The sequence below is a fragment of the Manis javanica genome, chromosome 4, assembly GCF_040802235.1.
Source record: "Manis javanica isolate MJ-LG chromosome 4, MJ_LKY, whole genome shotgun sequence".
NCBI lineage: Eukaryota > Metazoa > Chordata > Mammalia > Pholidota > Manidae > Manis > Manis javanica.
Window position 1 is genome coordinate 62,980,791 of NC_133159.1, and position 22,628 is coordinate 63,003,418.

A 22,628-nucleotide genomic window follows, 5' to 3' on the forward strand; every position below is an offset into this window, starting at 1 on the left:
ACCACCACAGCCTCAAACAATTGTTCTTCTCCAGTCAACTTTTGTTGAAAACAACTCTCCCAAATTTCCTCCTAAAACCAGTAAAAACTGACCTTCCCTTTATCTCATTGGCCAGTGATTTAACATAGCTTCCTGGTCCCAGATTGCAATTCTGCTGCTATTGCCAGGGAAGTTTTTTAATTTAAATAAAATTGCTCTTCTATTTAAAGTTAACAAAACTCATCAAGTTGTATAATTTAATTGTACATCATTATACCTTAATAAAGCTGATAAATAAGAGCTGAAAAGCATAGAAATATGAGTTTACAGAGCAAGAGTATAACTAGGCACAATTTAGCTTGATTAGCACAGCTCCTTGGAAAAGAGAAATGGTTTCTGCTTTTTCTGGTTGCAAGGAACAAAAATTTGCTCAACTTACTTCAGGTTTTCCTATAAAGATACAACCATACTCCTACTGAGTTTCTAAAGGAGAAGACTTCAAGTACAATATGACCTAATGACAACTGAAACAGAAAGGCAGGTTTGGAAACAAGCAATCTAATATTTTCCATTTGAAGTTGTTTATTTTCCTCTCTTTCCTAGAAAATATATTTTTCTCTATTCATTAGTTTCTGATGTTCAGAGTTTCTGTTCTTCTATAACTTTTCCTTGCCACTATGGGCTCTCTACTTGGTGGGCTGTCAGTTGCCTACTACCAACGAATCTTTTTCTTTGATGCAAATTCCCAAGATAGGCAATATGATTAGTTAAATTCACCTTTTTGTGCCAGGCCATTGGTAAATCTTTGATCAGTTCATGAACCGACTTCACTTAAATCAGACTGGTCATCCCTTGGTCTGAAAAGCTGCGGGGACAAGGCAGGAAAACAGCACACATAGCTCAGAACACAATTGCTTTGGGAGCACAAACTCTAAGCAGGACAGATTGCCACAGAAAGGGGAATGAAGAGAGCAGTCAGTGCTTGACATCTCTTTAGACTAATGTCATGCTGGAATTAGGTCATAAACCAGGTACCTCCATGTAGCCCTTGGGCCTCTTCTTGGTCATCACTTTATATGACCATGCTACTCTGACTTCTGGCCTAAGTAAGAATTCTATTACCATTGCTGGGTGGGCTGAGGTATTTTGTTTTAGAATCTTCCCAGGACAGTCCTCTCCCTGTAGTTCTGAATTGTGCTGTACTACTTGGTTCCTAAAAGACTTTTCCCTGTGAAGGTAACATTTACTAAGCACTATGTATCTGATCTGATCTTACAAGCATTTTCTTCATCCTTCCACTGGCAACCAGAACCCAGGAAATCCTGCCTTTGCCTCTAACTGTTTCTCTGTTTTCTGGCTTGAGGAATATACACTAGACAGTAAAGTCTGATTCTGCTGTTTGGTGAATCTCAGCTCCTTAACCTATTAACTGGAATCTGAATTTACACTCTAATCTTACTTGGAAAAAATTGATTATTCAAATTTCTCGACCTGTAAGTTAAAAAAAATCCATCTGTAGTTCCAAGGTGACCACACGTCATGAGGCTCACCTGAAAATGAATATACAGATTAACCTTTCACACTTAAAAGAAGCCTTTAACAGAGAAAACCCTCATGGTAAGGATTGTTCTTGGGATCAAAGGCAAATAGCTGCATCTAGTGCTTAAGTGGTATCAACAATTTTTAAGTATGATCTATGATCTAAAAACTTAAGTGTCACTGAAAGAGAAACTGCTTTTATTGCCAAGGTTGACAAAGCCATAACAACTCCCGGAGGCTTGGCAGAGGTATAATCATAAACTCCTTTTCTATGAAATCATTTTTTATAATAATGTAACAAAGTATGCCTGGCACTATTACTATTGTGAGAGAAAACAGAACAAGAGTACTTTTTGAAAAAGGAATGGAAGAGAAGAAAATCAGCTACCAAAAAATTAATGTTGTTTTGCACCAGATTTACCAGCTTATAATTACAATTCTATAATTTTTTCCTATTTAAGTGAGAGAGAGAAAAGTATGGATGCTACCAAGAGTTTTACACTTGGCTCAAACTCACTTTATCTCAAGCTTTGGTCATAATTCTTAATAATTTCAATATCCACAAAGATGATCCTGCCATTAAGCTGGCCTCTCAGTTCTCTGACTTCCTTTCCTATGGTCACATTTTCTTCTCTTCTGCTTCAACTACTTACTCCCATGATGATGCCCTAGACTCAGCCTTACTGTAACTACACTCTGCCACCTGACTACTGCCCTCTATCTTTTCAATTAATTCTAATATTCCAATTCCATTAATTTTTCAAACTCACTAGGCATGGCAATGCACTGAACCTACCACCTCTGCACTGTCCCTCACTCCCTCACAGCTTCACTCGCAGAAAGTCTGAGGAAAGAGGAAATAGTCTATACTTATACACAATAATCTTTCACTCTTTATTCTTTCCTCAAATTTCCAACATTTCCTCCCTCTCTGCTCATAACCTCATTTCTCATTTCATTGAGAAACAACCAGAAGAAAATCTCCAACTACTCCTTATCACATCGATCACACTACTGGCATCCTCACATACTCTTACTTCCTACTTATGTGAGGAGCTTCTCCTCAGGACCTTATGCATATGTAGAGTATTTTTCATTTAACTCCAAAGGATGCTTAGATCTACCTTAAGTTTATTCAAGGACTCCATGCCAAGAACTGTGAACCTAAAGAATGGCTTATCTTTATGTCATATTCCCATGAGATAGGGGGAGGTGGCAAGGGATGAAGGAACATTGGGGAGATACTTGAATTATTGACCTAAAAATGTAATAAAAGTTTTGTGGAACAGTGTCCAAATTAAACAGTATTTACTGAGAGCCAATTCCATGTCTACCACTGGGCAAAATTTAGGACAATGATTGCTTGGCATGATGTCAAATATCACCCTGTAGATTACTTACTTGCAAAGGGAAAAAGTACCTTTAACATAGATAAAACTGCCTGTCAGCCCCTTAATCAAATGATCAAATGTATCACTAATATTGGGGCAAACACACCTCCTAATGTGATACAATATGAATACAGTCTGACCTTAGAAGTATTCTTGCCAAGTATGTTTAACCTGACCATTCAAGCCTCTAGTAATTTGCAGTTTTATAGGAAATACAAGGCCTTGAAGCAAAAATAAATACAGTCAGACAACTAAGAGTTAGGGCATTTTTCAGGACAACTGGCTTGGTTTCTTAAAGAAAGAAAATCAAAATTATGGGGGGCAGGGGATAGAGGGGAGTAAAGGGATTAGATTAAAAGTGACCAAAGATACTGGCACAAGAACAGAGCCACAGACCAATGGAACAGACTAGAGAATCCAGACACTAACCCAGACATATATGGCCAATTAATATTTGATTAAGGAGCCATGGACATACAATGCCGAAATGACAGTCTCTTCAACAGATGGTGCTGGCAAAACTGGATAGCTACATGTAAGAGAATGAAACTGGACCATTGTCTAACCCCATACACAAAAGTAAACTCAAAATGGATCAAAGACCTGAATGTAAGTCATGAAACCATTAAACTCTTGGAAAAAAACATAGGCAAAAACCTCTTAGACATAAACATGAGTGACCGCTTCTTGAACATATCTCCCCAGGGAAGGAAAACAACAGCAAAAATGAACAGGTGGGACTATATTAAGCTGAAAAGCTTCTCTACAGCAAAAGACACCATCAATAGAACAAAAAGGAACCCTACAGTATGGGAGAATATATTTGAAAATGACAGATCCGATAAAGGATTGACATCCAGAATATATAAAGAGCTCACACGCCTCAACAAACAAAAAACAAATAACCCAATTAAAAAACGGGCAGAGGAACTGAACAGACAGTTCTCCAAAAAAGAAATACAGATGGCCAACAGACACATGAAAAGATGCTCCACATCACTAATTATCAGAGAAATGCAAATTAAAACTAAAATGAAGTATAACCTCACACCAGTAAGGAAGGCTGCCATCCAAAAGACAAACAACAACAAATGTTGGCGAGGCTGTGGAGAAAGGGGAACCCTCCTACACTGCTGGTGGGAATGTAAATTAGTTCAACCATTGTGGAAAGCAGTATGGAAGTTCATCAAAATGCTCAAAACAGACCTACCATTTGACCCAGGAATTCCACTCCTAGGAATTTACCCTAAGAATGCAGCAATCAAGTTTGAGAAAGACAGATGCACCCCTATGTTTATTGCAGCACTATTTACAATAGCCAAGAATTGGAAGCAACCTAAATGTCCATCGGTAGATGAATGGATAAAGAAGATGTGGTACATATACACAATGGACAATGGAATACTACTCAGCCATAAGAAGAGGGCAAATCCTACCATTTGCAGCAACATGGATGGAGCTGGAGGGTATTATGCTCAGTGAAATAAGCCAAGCGGAGAAAGACAAATACCAAATGATTTCACTCATCTGTGGAGTATAAGAACAAAGGAAAAACTGAAGGAACAAAACAGCAGCAGAATCACAGAACCCAAGAATGGACTAACAGGTACCAAAGGGAAAGGGACTGGGGAGGATGGGTGGGTAGGGAGGGATAAGGGGTGGGGAAGAAGAAGGGGGGTATTAAGATTAGCATGCATGGCGGGGGTGGGAGAAAGGGGAGGGCTGTACAACACAGAGAAGACAAGTAGTGATTCTACAACATTTTGCTATGCTGATGGACAGTGACTGTAAAGGCGTTTATAGGGGGGACCTGGTATAGGGGAGAGCCTAGTAAGCATAATATTCATCATGTAAGTGTAGATTAATGATAACAAAAAAAAAAGAAAGAAAGAAAGAAAAGGGGGATTACTCCCTGATAGGATAAAACTAACTGTAAATCAATGATTAATGCATGCTTTAAATATCCTTAATTTTGACCACTTAAAGGGTGTCAGATGATTGGCTATGGAGGTACATTTTTCTGATAATATTCCTTTCTCTTAAAAAAAAAAAGTAGTTCCTGTGTGGTGACCTCCAATGAGTTCTATACAATGGTATAAAGGGCATATAAAAGTGTAGGCAAAGGGTCTGTTTGTGTTTATACAGAGGATCAAAGCCTAATTTGGCTACCCAGAAAATGAACTAAGATATGATATGAGAATGAACTTCCAACATCAGCACTCTCTGGAAGACTCATACCAGAAGAGGATCATCAAAAAACCCCAACCAAGATCCACGTGCTGCTATAGCTGTAGATGCACTCATCCCACCGGTTCCTGGACTTGCCATGGGAATGAAGAAGGAGATATCTAAGCTGGCCTGTGCATACAGTAAAACAACAAATTTGACTGGATCTATACTGTTGGAACTCAACCAAGAATTAGGAGAAGTGCAAATTGTAGCACTCCAAAATCTTACAACTACAGACTATCTACTGTTAAAAGAACATATGGGATGTGAAAAGTCCCCGGGAATGGGTTGTTCTAATTTGTCTGATTTCTCTCAGACTGTTCAAGTTCAGTTGGACAATATCCACCATATCATAGATAAGTTTTCACAAATGCCTAAGGTGCCTAACTGGTTTTCTTGGTTTCACTGGAGATGGCTGGTAATTATAGGTCTGCTTTGGTTATGTAACTGTATTCCTATTATGTTAATGTGTGTGCGCAATTTAATTAGTAGTTTAAAACCTATACATGCTGAAGTTACTCTACAAGAAGATATGTCAAAGAAATAATCAATCTTCCCATGTTTTCTTCTGTCTGCTACTTCTATAGCTTTTCTTCTTCCTTCCTAATTACAACCCTTAAATAGAATTCGTGCCTCATATCGAATTTACCTAGTATCATAATTCTTCCAAGTGGTAAAGATACCTCAAGACAAATGCTGGGCATAGAAGCCACAGGGCATAAATATGCAAAGAAGTAAAAAGCTAACCTTTTCAAATAATATTGCTTCTCTCTCACTTACCAACTTAACATTTCCCTGTATGGCCCCGGAAGATGACTGGTTAGCCAGAGACGGGTAAGATTCCTCAAGGGAGGAACAACCTAAGATAGGCACAGTTGCAGGGGGGCCATCAGGTGAGAAATTGGGGATCAACAGAGGTGAGGCTTAGAACCTCACCCACCCTGTTTTGAGAGAAATCTTCTGCATCCGTGGATGTTTTATTGCCCTTGTCTAGCTTGGATTAACACTTAGTCTACAGGCACACACCTGATCATCTACATTTGCTCTCTTACAACACTAAACTATGTCTTCTACCTTCATCTTGCATCTACCTACCACTTCAGCATTTTATTAAAAATAATAATAATAAAGAGAGAAATGTGGTATCCACATATAAATCAAGTATAAAAATCAAACGAATATTTATATTTGACCTGATTGTTTATAGTTCATAATGCATGATCAAAACCAAAAGTTTCTGTGATGACTGCCCTTGTACTGTTCACCATGTAACTTATTCACTATGTAAGAATTTGTTCTCCATGTAAGAACTTGTTCATTATGCTTCAGAAGATTGTAGACTGACGAGAATTAGGCTTGGGGTGGATTAATGATTGTGCATTGAGCACTGACTCCCCTGTACAGAATTTTATTGTTGTTAACAGCCATTTGATCAATAAATATGAGAGATGCCCTCTCAAAAAACAGAAACAAACAAACAAACAAAAAAAAAAGTACAGACTTCCAATTGTAAAAGCATAAGGAACATAGTCAAAATATTGTAACAACTTTGTATGGTGATAGCTGGTAGCTAGAATTATCATGTATACAAATGTTGAATCACTGTGTTGTAGACCTGAAACTAATGTAATACTGTGTGTCAACTACCCTTCAATAAAAAAAAGAAAAAAATCCAACGTGTCCAAAATCAAAAAAAAAAAAAAATAGTGACCAAAGAAAGTTAAAACCCAATTGCAATAGGCAGTCATTGATAGGATCCTGGTTCAAAAACTACTTACAATAGGTGTTTTGGGGACTGTCAAGAAAATCTAAATGTTGTCTGGATATTAAATGATATTAGAGAATAACTTAATTTTCTTAGTTGTGATATAAGTTTGTGGTTATGCAGAACAATGTCTTCACAGGAGATACACAGCTAAAGTATTTAGAGGTGAAGTGTCTTAATTTCTACAACTCATGATGACAAAGAAAACATTTTTCAACATGGTCAATAGAGCTAACAGGAGAATCTCAGCCCCCACCCTTGGGACCCTTCCAGGTTCTTCTTCCGCCCTGCTTGATGTGAACGTGCCAAAATGCTACATATATGGAAGTAGAAAAGTATAAATTGCTCCCTTTGCCTGTGCTCAGGGCTCAGACCTTTGGATACCACTCTCCTCTGAGCCCGCCAGTATAAAATAAACCTCCCACTCTCCAAGACTTCCAAATGATGCTTGGTTCTTCCGTAAGGTGATCCAGTCCAAGTTCCATAACATTTGGTTCCCTGACCAGGAAACCCAACTGTGCTAGCCCATTGTTGCCACCAATTGGGGGCAACGGCGGGGAGGTAACAGAATGGGCAATTATAAGGAGAAGGCACACCCTGCCTAATCTTTCAGCAATCTCCCACCCAGACACCTTGGACTGGCCCTCTCCGCTGATTTTCCGCAGGAGTCAGTGAGACTTGGCAGGTGAGCACCTAGTTCTGATGTCAGGTTACAGTAAGGCCTGGAGCCCCTGACCCAGTCAGACCCACCCATCAGGGTGAAAGGGGAGCCTGATTCTCCCCTTCAGGCTCCCGGAGACCTCTTAGAGGTCTCACAGGTAGAGATTCCCAAGGAAGGAATGTTTAGAATCTGGCTCTGAGTGTGTGAGTGATTGTACAGAGTGACTGAAACCATTCGGTTTGCACTAAATCTGTGATTCCACAGCCTGCACTACAGAATCCAAGTGGCCCTTTGCCGTATTCACGGTCAGCTGCCATGACATAATGGTGACTCAGCTTCAGCTGACCTGGCCCAGTACTTACATGGGTGCACCTTAGTCAAGGCTGACCAAATTCTCAGAGAGGAGAGTGAATGGATGGGCATCAGATTGGTCTCCTCTCTAGAGGAGGTACCCCTCCCTTGTCTTCATGGCACTGTCTCATGGAAACGTCATGGGGTCAGGACAGAGCAAACCCACAGTTCCCGAGACCATGATCAGAAATTTCAGGAAGGGATTTCTGGGGGACTATGGAGTAAAGATGACCCCCAGCAGGTTGGAAACTGTGTGAATCTGAATGGCCAACCTTTGGTGTAGGATGGCCTTCAGAGGGTATCCTAGATGTCCCAATGGTCCACCAAGTCTGGTGGATCATCACTGGAGATCCAGGTCACTCTGATAGGTTCCCATATATTGACTCCTGGTTAGGAGTTGCCCAGACCCTTTCCCCCGGGGTGTGATTTGCTTGTAACAAGCAGAGACAAAGTAGGGTCTTAGTCACCTCAATAAAGCAGCCCACAAAGTATCAACAGAAGCCTGAGCCTCCACAAATTCTTGCTGGTGATCCATAGAAGGAACCAATATTGCCTCCACCTCAGGCACCCCAAGGCCATCAGCACCGAGACCCCCGATCCCGGACACTCCACCACTGTCAGTCTCCCTGCCACCTCCAGGTCCAGTGGACTCACTCTCCCCCACGCTAACAGCCAGACTGTGTCATCAACCCAGTGCAGGCACCCTTCAGATGCTGGTACAACAGACGCAGGAGCCAGAGAGGCGTGACAAAGACAGGATCATCCAGCCTGGCTGGTCCATGCTTTATTATCAACCCTTCTCCACAACTGACCTTCTCAATGAGAAGCACAACACCCCATCATACTCGGAGAAGCCACAAGCTCTGATTGATCTCATGGAATCCTTTTTCCAAACCCATTGGCTGATCTGAGAAGACTACCAACAGCTTCTTGGCACCCTATTCAACACAGAAGAAAGAAGGCGGATTATCAGAGGAGCCCGCCAATACCTGAAAGAACACACGCCAGCCAGAGTCCTTGATTGGGGTACATGGGCTGAAACAGCTGTCCCCAAGGAGTGCCCCAGGTGGGATTTTACCAGGGGCAACACCAGATGTGCCAATATCAGGAAGCTCTCCTCCAAGAGATCAAAACCGGGTCCCCCAAAACCCCATGAACATGACCAAAATATCTTCAGTCACCCAACAATCAGGAGAGTCTTGTGGGGACTATTATGAGAGGCTGTGTGAAGTTTATCACGTCTATACCCCCTTTGACGCCAAGTCACAAGAGAGCCAACTGCCCCATTCATGGCCCAAGCTGCCCTGGATATCAGAGGGAAGCTCCAGAAACTTTGAAGGTTTCTCCGGGATGAACATCACCCAGCTGATTGAAATTACCAACAAGGTATATATATATATATATATATACAGAGAAAATCAGGCAGACAGGGAGGCTGAAAAATGAATGAAGAGAAAGGTCAGCCTTCTAGCAGCTGCCCTAAAGGGATGACCAAATGGCAGAAAGACATCGACTGCCGAGAGGGGAGAAGTCTAGGACACCCCTAGCCAGGGACCAGGGTGCTTACTGTAAGGAGAAGAGGCATTGGAAGAACGAATGCCCCAACCGAGGGAAAGCCCTGAAGTCCAGTCACTACCAGTAAGAACCTCATGGGAGGAAGCTCATTGGCTTGGTAGAAACAGACTTGGATTGACAAGGACTGGGCTCTCTCACTCTCGGCCCCCATGAGTCCACGGTCAAAATGAAGGTGGGGGACCAAAACATGACTTTTATGGCTGACACAGGGGTGGAACACTCTGTGGTCACCCTCCCTGTAGCCCCCTTCAGTGGAAGGACTGCAACTATTCTCGGAGCCACCAGGATAAAAGCAGTTCAGCAGCACTTCTACAAAGCCCATCAATGTGAACTTGGGGACCACAAGGTCAGACATGAATTTCTCTACCTCCCTGAGTACCCCATTCCCCTCCTCAGCCAAGATACACACTTGAAACTCAGAGCCCAAATAACTTTTTAACTAACTGGACGCACCAGCCTCAAGCTAAATCCAGGGCAACAAGAGCCAGGGTCCCTCCTACTGGCAAAAACCACACCCAGAAAAGAGGAATGGAGACTATTCTGTGCCCATGACCCCTCAAGTAGCCTATCTGAATTCAGAGCTGCCTTTACCCTCAGTATGGGCTGAAGATAACCCAACTGGACTTGCCCATAACCAAGCCCATCATTGTAGAATTGAATCCGGAGACCAAGCCACAGAGACAGTGGAAGTACCCCCTCTCACAAGAGGCAAAAGTAGGCAACCAAGAACACCTGACAAGACTCAGAGAAGAAGGCATTCTAGTCGAGTGCCAATTGCCCTGGAACACCCCTCTCCTACCAGTCAAGAAGCCAGGAGGAAGGTACCAACTGGTCTAAGACATGTGAGCCATCAACAAGGTGACTGTTTTTTTGCACCTGGTAGTCCCAAACCCATATACCCTCCTCAGCCAGATCCCGGGGTCTGCCAAACGGTTCATTTGCCTAGACTTAAAGGATGTCTGCCTCCGTCTGGCCTCCCAGAGCCAGCCCTTGTTTACCTTTGAACAGACTAAACTGGATACAGGGAAGCAGATGCAGTTAACATGGACACGGCTTCCACAAGGTTTCAAGAACTCACCAACTCTCTTTGGAGAGGCATTGGCCACAGTCCTTGCCAAGGGAAGCCACATGCTGCACCCTCCTCCAGTATGTAGATGAGCTCCTCCTTGCCAATGACACCCAAGAGAACTATACAGAGGGCACAAAGGCCCTCCTGCAACTCCTGTCAGAGTGAGGATACTGAGTCTCATGGAAAAAGGCACAAATCTGTCAGCAACAAGTCCAGTGCCTAGGCTTCCTCCTCACCCAGGGGAAGAGAGCACCAGGGCTGGAGAGGAAGAGTCATCACCACCTTACCCGGGCCCCAAACAAAGGGCCTACGAGAATTCCTGGGGGCTGCAGGGTTCTGCCGAATCTGGATTCTCGGGTTCTTGGCAATGGCAAGACCCCTCTACAGCCTCCTAGGGAGGCCAGTTCAAGAGCTCCCTGTCTGGACAGAAGAGGCAAAAACCACCTTTCTGTAAATAAAGGCAGCTTTAGGACAGGCACCAGCCCTAGGCCTGCCAGATATAGAAAAGCCCTTCAATCTCTTTGTACATGAAAAGCAAAAGGTGGCCCTGGGGGTTCTCACAGACTGTTGGCCTCTGGCATCGGCCAGTCGCATACCTGTCAAAGAGACTGGACCCAGTTGCGGCAGGATGGCCACCCTGCCTCAGGGCACTGGCAGCCACATTTTTACTCATTAAGGAGGCAGACAAACTCACCCTGCAACAAGGACTGAATGTCAAGGTCCCCCATGCACTGTTACAAATCGATCCACACTCATATACTGGCTCTGCAAGGCTATAGGTCTATCATGTGTGTTCTGAGGACATCTGTAAAGTTTTTTAAAAGACTTTACAGATGTCCTCATGAACACACAGGGACACCACTTCCTTTCCGATTCTTGGCTAGTGCAATACCAAGGGCTCCTCTGTGAAAACCCAGTCACTCTTGAAACAGTACAGACACTGAATCCAGCAACTTTTCTCCGCACTGAAGAGGGGAAACCAGATCATGACTGTTCTGAAGTAATTGACAAAGTCTACATGAGTTGTACGGATCTGCAAGATCAAGCAATAAAGAATCCAGAACTCACGCTATTCAGTGATGGCAGCAGTTACTTACAAGAAGGTATCCGGAGAGCAGATTATGCAGTGACCACTGCCACTGAGGTCTTAGAAGCTAAAGCCCTATCAGCCATATGGTCAGCACAACAGACCAAATGATATGCCTTAATCCAAGCCCTCACCGTCAGCGAGAGCAAGCAAGTCAATATCCACACCGACTCCCAATACACCTTTGCCACAGTACATATACATGAGCAATCTACAAGAGGTCCCCTTACTGCAGCAGAAAAAGCAATCAAGAACAAGGAAGAGATACTGAAACTCCTCGAAGCCATTTGGCTCCCAAAAGAAGCAGCAATTCTACATTGCAAAGGACAACAAAAGGGAAACGACCTTATAACACAAAGGAATAGCTTGGCAGATGAAGCAGCTAAAGCAGCAGTCAGTAAGGAGACAGGTGAAGCTCCTTCCCTCACCATGGTCCTAATGCCCCCTGTGGAGGCCCCTCCACCCAAGAACACTGAAAAGGAGAAAGACTGGGCCAAGGCTGAAGGAGCCATCCTAAAGAAGAAAGGGTGGTGGATGCTGCCCAATGGATGCATCTTTGTCCCAACTGCAACTGGAAGGCATCTAGTTAGAAAGTACCATCAGCTCACCCACCTAGGAAAGACTGCACTGGAAGCCCTCCTCAAGAAGCAATACTACATCAGCCTGTTGCCAGCACTATGTTGGGCAACAAGTGAGCGGTGTGTGACAGGTGCCAGGAATGACGGTCAATCCGTGCCACAACACCTGCCAGGTGTCCAAAGGGCAGGAACTGCCCCCTTTGAAGACTTAGAAAGACTTTACAGATGTCCAGCCAAGCAGACTACTCAGATACCTCCTAGTGATAGTGTGTACATACTCTGGGTGGGTCGAAGCCTTCCCAACCAGGACAAAACGAAGCCGGAAGGTAGCCAAAGTTCTCCTGAGGGATTGACCTATCGTCTACAATCCACAGTGATAATGGACCTGCATTTGTAGCAGACATTGTATAGATTTTAACCAAATCTCTCAAAGTCACCTGGAAACTCCACCCTGCCTACAGGTCCAGAGTTTAGGGAAAGTGGAGTGAATGAATCATACCCTCAAGGGAACCCTAGCCAAGTTCTGTCAGGAAACTGGCCTCCCGTGGCCGGACCTACTATCCCTGGCCCTTCTGCGTGCTTGCTGCACACCCAGTTTTTCACCTTTTGAACTAGTGCATGGGCTGCCCTCCCTGCCCACCATCATGTCTGGGGAGCTTTCCAGGGAACCTACACCAAATAGGGTATAAAGGAATAAGGGAACAGCTCCAAGCCTTAGGAGCCACCCTAAATGAGCTACAATACACCATAGAAAAAGCCCTGACCTCTTTGGGGACCCCAGTACCTTCCTTCCAGGTAGGGAACTCAGTCTGGGTCAAAGATTGGAGAAAAGATCCCCTCAAGCCTCAGTGGACTGGGCCTCACATTGTTGTTCTAACCACCCCTACTGCCCTCAAGGTTTCAGGCATCACTCTGTGGGTCCATCATCCTGACGAAGAAATATATCAGTGGAGAGCCCAGCCACACCAAAAGAACCCTCTCCGCCTCTGCCTCCGCCTCTGATGAGAACACTGACTAATGGACATCCACACGCCATGGTTCCTGGTCCTGGTCAGTGTGAGATCACTCATCCTGGGGACTGGACTCTGCTGCCACTCTTTCTGACTAGACTGTCCCCCACAGAGTTGCGACTGCCATTACTTATTGGGTGACCATAGGCTGCATTGTTGCGTTTATTTACTTATATACCTTCATTCCCTTCCCTTCCTTCCCTCTCATTCCCAGGGAACCTCAGTGTGCTTGCATAAGGTCAGACAAACGGGGGACTGGGTTCGGTCCTACATCTACATGCCTGCCAAATGTTATAATAAGAACAGGGCCACCCTTTGATTTAAGATGGGAAAAAGTACTGGACTGGAACAATGAGTAAACAGGACTCAGACTGTCCAATTAGGGGAAGAAAGGGATCCACTGTCTGCTGTACCTACCTCACCCACATTGGGATGTCTTATTGTGAGGGAGTCCAGGACCAGGCACAGAGGTACAGGGATGAAAAGGTCAAGTAGGCCCTAGAGGCACTGACTGAAGGATCAGCTTACTGCAATACTGACCTCTCAAGACTCTAACAGCTAACTCAGACCCTGGCCCCTACCTATCAGGACAACCAGGTCATCACAGCAGCCTACGAGTTGATTTGAAACATCAGCAACCATACACAAGCCTGCTGACTTTGCTCGCCCTTAACTCGCAGGGCATATGTTGGAACCCCAGTGCCCTCATACTGGAGCTCCACTCAGGCAGCTGAAAATAAGACAGCCCAGAACCACACCAGACTAATTGGTCTGGTAGCCTACAACATCCAGCTCCAGCCCACTGCGGACAACATAACATGCCTGACCAACTCAGGGACAGGTAACACTAGCTATGGCTCCATCCCAACCCGGTTGTGTTCCAAAAACTACACCACCAATTAGTCATAAACTTATTGTGCCTCCTTGGGATTTTTCTCCTGTGTAGAAGTACTACCTTCTGATGCCTCCAGATAAACTGGACAGGTTTATGCATGCCAGTCTTCCTCACCCCCAACATGTCTGTGTGGTCTGACCAAGAAGCTGAGCAAGCTCTCAGCCCCTTACAAAGGATACAAAAGCGGACTTCTCTACGCATGCTTTTGTTGGGCACAGGAACAGTTGCAGGAATTGGAGCACAGGCAGCTAGCTTAGGCTCTTTGCTCCATTTTTATCACAAACTTTCTCAAGAACTAAATGAGGACATGGAAAAGGCTGCAGACTCTCTCCTTTCCCTGCAAGGTCAGATTAATTTGCTTGTGGCAGTTGTACTCCAAAACTGCAGAAAAAGGAGGAAACTGTGTATTCTTAGGGGAAGAGTGCTGTTATTATGTGAACCAATCAGGAATAGTAGCCACAAAAATTAAAGAACTAAAAGAAAGAATTTAAAAAGGAGAAAGGAATCTGAGACAGGGGAAATGAGGAACTTAGCCAGTGGTCCTTCTGGTTCTCCCACTGGCAGGGCCCCTCATCTCCATCCTCCTCCTCATCACTATTGGCCCCTGCGTACTAAATGCCCTCCAAAAGTTCACATAAAACACTGTTACAAATCGATCCACACTCATATACCAGCTCTGCAAGTCTATAGGTCTATCATAGATCAGAATGATGCCCCCTAAAAACAAGATATTTAAGACGGCAATCAGAGGGGGGAGTGATAAAGAAAATAACATTTTTCAACATGGCCAATAGGACTAACAGGACAATCTAAGCCCCTAGGTCCCTTCCAGGTTCTTCTTCTGCCTGCTTGCCACCCACACCAAAATGCCACATATATAGAAGTAGAAAAGTATAAATTGCTCTTCTTGCCTGTGCTCGGGGCTCAGACCTTTGGAGATCACTCTCCTCTGAGCCTGCCGGTATGAAGTAAACCCTCCCATCCTCCAAGACCTGCAAGTACTGCTTGGTTCTTCCATGGAGCGATCCAGTCCAAGTTCCGTAACAATGGTCCTGACAAATAACAAAGTGACAAATGTAAATTAACACACAAATGTAAATAAAACCAATGTATGTTTTTAACATTATACAATATTAAATATAATGACAAATATGTAACGATTTTTAAATCCTTGTGATTTTGGACTTTTATGTTCAACTTTTCTGTGCTCAAAATGTTGAGAATAAGCATGCAGAGTCAAATCCTACCCATCTTTAACAGTCCATTTTGTGTTTTAACTACCTCTTTGAAGGCATTCTTGCTGATTCCAGGACAAACTGCATTTCCCTTTTCCTAATTTCCGTGGCATTTTGAATTTAGCAGTTAATTAACATTCTGCCTTGTACCCAGAATAAATGCATTATATACTCCCAGAGGGCAAAATGGAAGGTTCTTGTAGGGCAGTACTGTTAACAGGATATAGAAATTAAACAGTTAAATTAGAATGAGATGATGGCTGATTTTCACCAAGCAATAATGACTAAGCCAGTTAGTAATAAGATTTAGGAATGAGTGAAGAGGGCCTAGATAGTAGCAATAAAGAATAAAAGTCCTAGGAATTACGGAAAACATTTTCACACTCCTGGCTTGCATTTGGGATTTATTAGCTCCCACAAAGAGCTATCCAAACCTGAAAGTTTTACAAATCCCTTCCCCCCATCACCCTACCCCGCTTTGTTAACATCACTGCTATCATCTCAGAATTCAGGGGCTAATTGGAAGAGGTTGACTTTAATTAGAATTCTTTAGGCAGAAAGTCACTTCCAACATTCACTGAGCCAGGCGCTTTAGATAGGCTCTTCTTGCACCCTTATTTCCAAGGACACATTCCACACCCACACACGTGAACAGTAATAAATAGCCTTGTGAATATTCGTTAAGGTCGGATTTACCTAAGAGATTAAATTCCCGTTAAATTTTCTGAAGCACAGAAAATCTTTCCACTTTCGGTCCTGCTTTTAACAGCAAAGTGTACTTTAAATCTTCAAAGCATAAAAGATTTGGGCTTGACAGGATTTTCTGAGCAACAGCCAAAGTTGCAGGCCTCGGAGACGTGCCTCCGCCAGGGACCCAGCGCAGGCTGGAGGACGTGCCCTCCCACCACGACTCCCGGCCTGCTCCGCAGCCGCCACGCTGCCCTGCTTCGGCGGCGCGGTCCCCTGCTCCCAGCCCCAGCTCCCGCCGCCGTGCCCCACACCGCGGGCAGCTTCAGCTTCCCGCGAGAAGGCGTGTCGTCAGAACTCAGAAGACTAGAGGGAAGCTCAGTCTTTCCGGGGACCTCCCCGCCCCCGGCAAACGCCAGACAGCAGGGTAAAGTTAGACCCGCGTCCCAAGTTCTAAAGTCTAAGGTTTGCTGACCGCGAAGGCAAGGTGGCCGAGTGCGCATTGCGCTGAACGGTGCCTGAAATCCCCTTTCCCTTCCCGCCCCTCCTTAGACTGCCCCACCCCCCAGCTCCGCCCGCCTCCAGCTAGGTGGGCGGGTCCAGGGTGTGGGCGTGGTTAGGGGGGCTCCAGCGCCGCGAACCCAAAGGTCTTGACGCTGCGCGAGTGGGTTAGAGACTGAGTAACGAGACCGAGAATTATCATGGCAACGATGTTTAGGCGAAGCTGCCGGGTGAGGGGGCGAGCAGGGCCGGGTGGAGCTGGGGAGTGGAGGTTGTGGTGTTTGCGGGGGGCGGGAAATGGGAGGCGCCAGTCGAAGATGGGTGCCGTTCCGGAGGGGCTGGGAGTCGTGGGGAGGAAGGAGCCGGCCTCAGGCCCATTGGCAGTCGTCAGTCCACCCCAGGCTGCAGCCCGGAATTCCGTACTCTCGCCCGGTTTTCAGGCCCACCCGCTCCTCACTGTGAAACGGAATGCTTCCCGGCTTTCACTTTTCCGTATCCTCACGGCAGCTGCCCTCTGTATAGGCGGAGTCCACTTTCCAGAATATCTATACTTTTTCTTTTTCCGGCCCGGGAACTCGCTAAGTGTTTTTCCCGGGAGTCCCACTCATTTACTAAATGAACCTGCCTGAGAATGGTGGTAGTGGGGGTGCTTGCATAAATATCGCTTCGTTTTTGCTTGAACTGGCATAGTATCTCTTAGAGAAAACTACTGGTTGTCTGGCCTCAGCCCAAGACAGAAATCAAAAAGTAAATGTCATTCTGCAGTTGATGTGTACCCGAAAGTACAGAATTCGTACAGTATTATCTTCGGTGTCTGCCAAGTCACGAGAAAAGGACAGTGGAGCAGCCGTTCTTGGGATATGTAATATGTTTGCTAGGCTTTTTGTTTTGCAATATGGAAGGAGGGCGCTTCTACTTTGCCTCTGTTAAAAAAAAGTAAAAACCTACCGCAGAATTTTCCTCCAAGCTTTTCTACATTTTCTAGTGTTTTTAGCTTCTAAATCACTAGATGCATTTTACTATCTAAATATCACTGATATATTCACAGATTGCCATTTAAATGTCAATTATAACTGAGTTAAAGTTATGTCTTTGGCCAAAAAAAATTCTAGTTTTAGAATTTAGAATAATTCTAATAGATTGTTGCCCAGTATCTGTCATTGCTATACAAGTTATGGGCTATGAAGGCAGAAATTGGGGAATATTTTAAGTGATTTTTAATTCTGACCCAGAAAAAAAGATTTCTCAATGTCAATCCGGAGATCAGAGAACTTGTGCACCCATCAACCTGTTAATTATGCAATAATTAGACAGGTGTATCTCTTTGACACCCCACAAAACTAAGACTTACATTCCTAAGAAATATACAAAAGTTTTTAATTATAGTGCTGTTATTGCATAGTTGATGCTTGGTAAAAGTTGCTTTCTTTTGGAGATTTGGAATTAGCATTGTTCTGGGCAGAGAGCCTAAAGTTAAACAATATTTAAATGTCATTAGGCTTCCATGACATTGCTTTATTTTAATCATCTCAACTAATTATACTGTAGGAGTAGCCCCATTTCCCAGGTTTCCAAAGAAGCTGGAGAAGTTTGTAACTAGTCCAAGTTCTCAAAAATAGTTGCGGAGTTTAAACTCAAATTCAGCGATTTTAAATACAAATAATGTACCATTTCTGTATTCCCTGTCTACTGTATATTCTACCAGTCTAATAAAATAACTAACATTATTGCATAATAGGTTGATGGGCATTGCTCCCTGGCTCTAGCTTCCTTTGTACTTTGTTTTGAATAACATATTTTCCTAAAAAATCATGAACTTTTTGTAAATTATTTTAAATCCACTGATAATTCTCTATTTAAAGTCTCTTGGCAGACTATTTTACCTGTTTTGTAAGGTCTAATTTTTTGTGCAATGGTTTCTGAACACATATTTAGAAGAGTGAAGTTTTGGGGTCTGATTCTTGTTGGGTATTTTTCTTTTTAGAACCTAATAACCAATTAGAATACTTAAATTGACAGTAGTATAGCAAGGTGGTTGATGCTAATTCTAGATAGTAAATGCTAGTAAATATTTTTATCTTAATAGTAAACGGAGAGTTAGAATCCTGGTTCTACTATCTAATAGTAGAGTGACCTTGACCAGTTTTACTTGACCTTTCTGAGCCTCAGTTTCTTCACATGCAAAATAGGCATAAAAATCAATGCCTTGATCCTAGGCTTTACTTGGAGAGGCAATTAATTAGTAACTTGAATGTGACTGTAAACACAATCTATGATGACTGAACAATGAGGACCGGGGAAACAGTGTTTACCTAACAAAATAAAATTAACGAAAATTGCAAAGAAAAAGTGAATTTTCATACTCTGTAGTTAATTTTTGCAAAGTTGTAGTATAAAGTGTTATTTTGAAAGTGTATTTATATTAGGATGTTTGACAGTCTATATTGTCACTTTAAATATAGATTATTCGCTTTATCAGTTGAAGTCTTCTACAAAGTTGTTTCTTTTTACACGTTTTGAAAAACATAAGCAAGTTCAGTTTTTATCTTTTAGTATCATGTTCAGTTTTTTCTCTTTTCTTTTAATCATTTTTTGAATTGCCTGGGCATAGTTCCATCAAAATTCTTTGTCTAGTAATTTTTTAAAAATTAAAAAATTGCAAAACTGCAGAGACCTAACAGCAGCAGACTCATAAACTCCAAGAAGGGACTAGTGGTTACCAAAGGGGAGGGCAGGTGGGGAGGGAGGGAGAAGGGGGTTGAGGGGTATTACGATTAGCACACATGGTGTGGGGGTATCATGGGGAAGTCAGTGCAGCACAGAGAAGACAAGTAGTGACTCTGGCATCTTACTACACTGATGGACAGTGACTGCAATGGGGTATGGGGAGCACTTGATAATATGGGTGAATGTAGTAACCACATTGTTTTTCATGTGAAACCTTCATAAGAGAGTATATCAGTAATACCTTAATTTAAAAAAAAAGTTAAAACTAACCTATTTCAAATATTACAAAAGAAATTACAAAATTATCTAAATTTGGCTGTCTTCAAACATTTACTCAGGAGTTCCAAAGTGGCTTCCAGTTTGGTAACTAATAAATACAAGTTGTTATTTCTATGTGCATTAAGTTGTCATGAATATAAAATGGATTGCAAAGGGAAAACATTTGTAAATCTGATTATATATTTTATATATTCTTTTGAAGAAATATGAGTGTATTTCATATATTAAGCAAATGGTATAGTAGTTTAGAACAGGGTTGGCAAACTTTTTTGTAAAGGGACATACAATAAATATTTTTTGGCCTTTTGGACCATATGGTCTGTGGCAACTCTACAGCTCTGCTGTAATAGCAGCTGTAGACAATATGGTGTGGCTCTGTTCTAGTAAAATTTTATTTACAAACTGGTGGCTGCCATAGTGTGCTAACCACTGGTCTAGAACATTGTAAGAATGCTTATAGACAACAGCAGAAAATTGGAACATGGTTTTAAGGTAATTTGTTTTGTTAAATAGAGTGAAGTATCTTAGAAAATGAGATCTTCCAAGGGGAGAATTCCCAGAGGCTTACAGGGACAGGGTATCCAAGTTGATGGACAAGGCAGCTCTTGAACACAGTACTGTCCTATTGGTGCCCATACTCCAACCCCCAATCACAAATGTCCTGGAGCTTCCAGATGAGATTTCCAGAATAGTTGTCCTAAGTCTACTACTGCCTTTGACTGTTGTTTGTCTTAGAAACATTCTACTTTAGTAGTGCAAATAATAATGATTAGTTTTATTTTCATTGCTTTAAAAAATTCTTTTGTAATAGGTATTCAAATATATGGTAATTAGCTTATTTAATATAGAAATCAAATTACAGCTGAAGACATTTATGACTTAATGACTTACTGTGTTCTTGAATATGGTCGAACAAGTTGCTTACTCATAATTGTCAGTATCCTCTTATTTGATTTTATCAAATTTAAGAAAATTGTTCTTTACAGGTCCTGAGAAGTCTTTCTCGTTTTGACTGGAGATTACAACATACAAAAGCTGCTCTACAACGTGAACCAGGATTGGGATTTAGTTTTGGTATATGTTTTGTCCTGTCTTGACTTTAAACTTATATTTGTTATGTGTATGCAGCTCTCTCTATATTTTTCTGGAATGTGATTGTAAGCAAACCTAGTAATGTCTGTCAATAAATAGAACCAATCACCATCTACAGATTGTTCACAGTTACACTCATTCTTCCTGATCTCATTTTCTCATTTTTCTCTTCAGTGTAATATCCTACACATAGATCTGTGTTATGTATATATATATATATACACACACACACACATAGTTTATGTAGTCCAAAATAAATAACCAATATATTGATACATTTGAATAGTCTTCAATTTAGAAATTTGAATGCTACAAATACTGCTTGAACACTTACTAGACACACAGTGCTAGGTGCCTGTTAATAAGCCAAAGACTGTTGAGGCCCTAATACATCTGAGCTGCACTTCTGGTGCCTATAGATAGGCTTCTCCGTCCTGGGATCAGGGAGGGAGTGGTGTGCTGTTTGAGGGAAAAGGATGAAGATTTTCTCTGCCCTTTCCTCTCTGAAATGAAGACCCCAGACAAAAAAATTTGAAATATAAATCCTTATCTTTGCACATCCTTTGCCACCTGAAGTGCTTCTTTCTTCACCATCGTTACCTTTTTCTCTAGTTAAAAGCCTATTTACTCAGTTCATTTGGTTTCAGGAAATACCTAAAAGCAGTTGAGATTAACTCACACTCAGGTACAAATGACAAACTCAGGCTCTCTAGGATTACTGTTTTTGTTTCTTATTTTATACTTTGAGATAGTTAGCTTTTAAAAATTTTCTTTAACAGAACTAAATACAAATTTTCAAGCATTGTGAGGATAGCAGTTTGGGACACTGGCTCTTCTTCTTTATTGAGATGTTAGCCTACATTTGGTATGATTGCTATCTAGTTTCAGTTTGTCACATACAGATTCATACTCGTCAGTAAAAACCAGAGGGAAAAATCTGGTGGTTCACTGAGTGATAGAAAATGAGTTAGATATGAGTGTTTAGGAGGAAGATTGTGAAGCTCAAGTAAAGGAATAGGGATAACACATCTATGACCAGTTGCATCTTGTTCTTTATAAAATAGGGATAATATCTACAAAACAGAATTTATTTGATATGTAAAGTTACTAGTACATAGTGAATGGATTAAAGTAGAGTCTAAATAAATAATACATAATAAATCCCTGCCTTCCCTGCCCTTTACCCACCCACAACCTTGATACGGACTGGCGCCAATACTGGAAGTAAAGGTGTGATGTAAAGAACACTGGACTGATATGCATAAGTTTACTTTTACTGTTAATTCATTGTAAGACTGTGGGGCTATTACTTCCTCCATTTGGCTTTTCTTTCCTTATCTGTAAAATGAGAGATTTTATCTTAGGCTATTTAATTCAACACCAAAATTCTAATGTCTTTTACATTTTATTTCTCACATGCCTATACAAATGATTACAAAGTCTTAAACATTCTTGTTTATTTTTACCTCTGTGTTTTTTTGCCCTCATTGTTCTTGCCCAAAATACCTCATATCATTTTAAATTTTTCTTGTCCTTCGATGTTTGATGTAACCACATTTAAACTCTGTGGTAGTACAGATTGGAAAAAATGCAGTAGTGATTGTCTCATGTCCTCAGTCCAGCTACCATATTCATTCCATCAGTTTTATAATGCAACCCCATATTTTATGTAATTGAATTGTTTACACATCACTTAGCAGAGTTTTATGTTGTTATTACCTTTTGAGAAACCTTTCTACTGCTTTTGCCAGTTGCTTGGTACTAATTTCTAACCTTAAGTTATGTGAGTTTAAAAGAGGAGTAAAATTGAAATTATGGTACAACATTTTTATATGACCACTTGGACAAATTTTATTGGTTTATGGTTACCAAGCATATCTCATCTCCCTAATTCAGGGCAAGTCTTACATGTTAGTTTCAGTGTTAGTAAATATTTGATAAATTTGCTTAGGAACTAGTAAGTAGAAAAATATATTTT

General features: G+C 42.1%; 1 protein-coding gene across 1 annotated transcript in view; it reads left to right on the forward strand.

Annotated features, from left to right (window-relative positions):
- Positions 1 to 16,627: 16,627 nt before the first annotated feature.
- ACADM (acyl-CoA dehydrogenase medium chain) overlaps positions 16,628 to 22,628 on the forward strand; it is a 36,527-nt gene continuing 30,526 nt past the window's right edge. The window contains exons 1-2 of the mRNA XM_073234141.1: positions 16,628 to 16,782; positions 20,545 to 20,632. Coding sequence (XP_073090242.1) covers positions 16,753 to 16,782; positions 20,545 to 20,632 — 118 coding nt within the window. The 5' untranslated portion in view covers positions 16,628 to 16,752. The remainder of the gene's footprint in view (positions 16,783 to 20,544; positions 20,633 to 22,628) is intronic.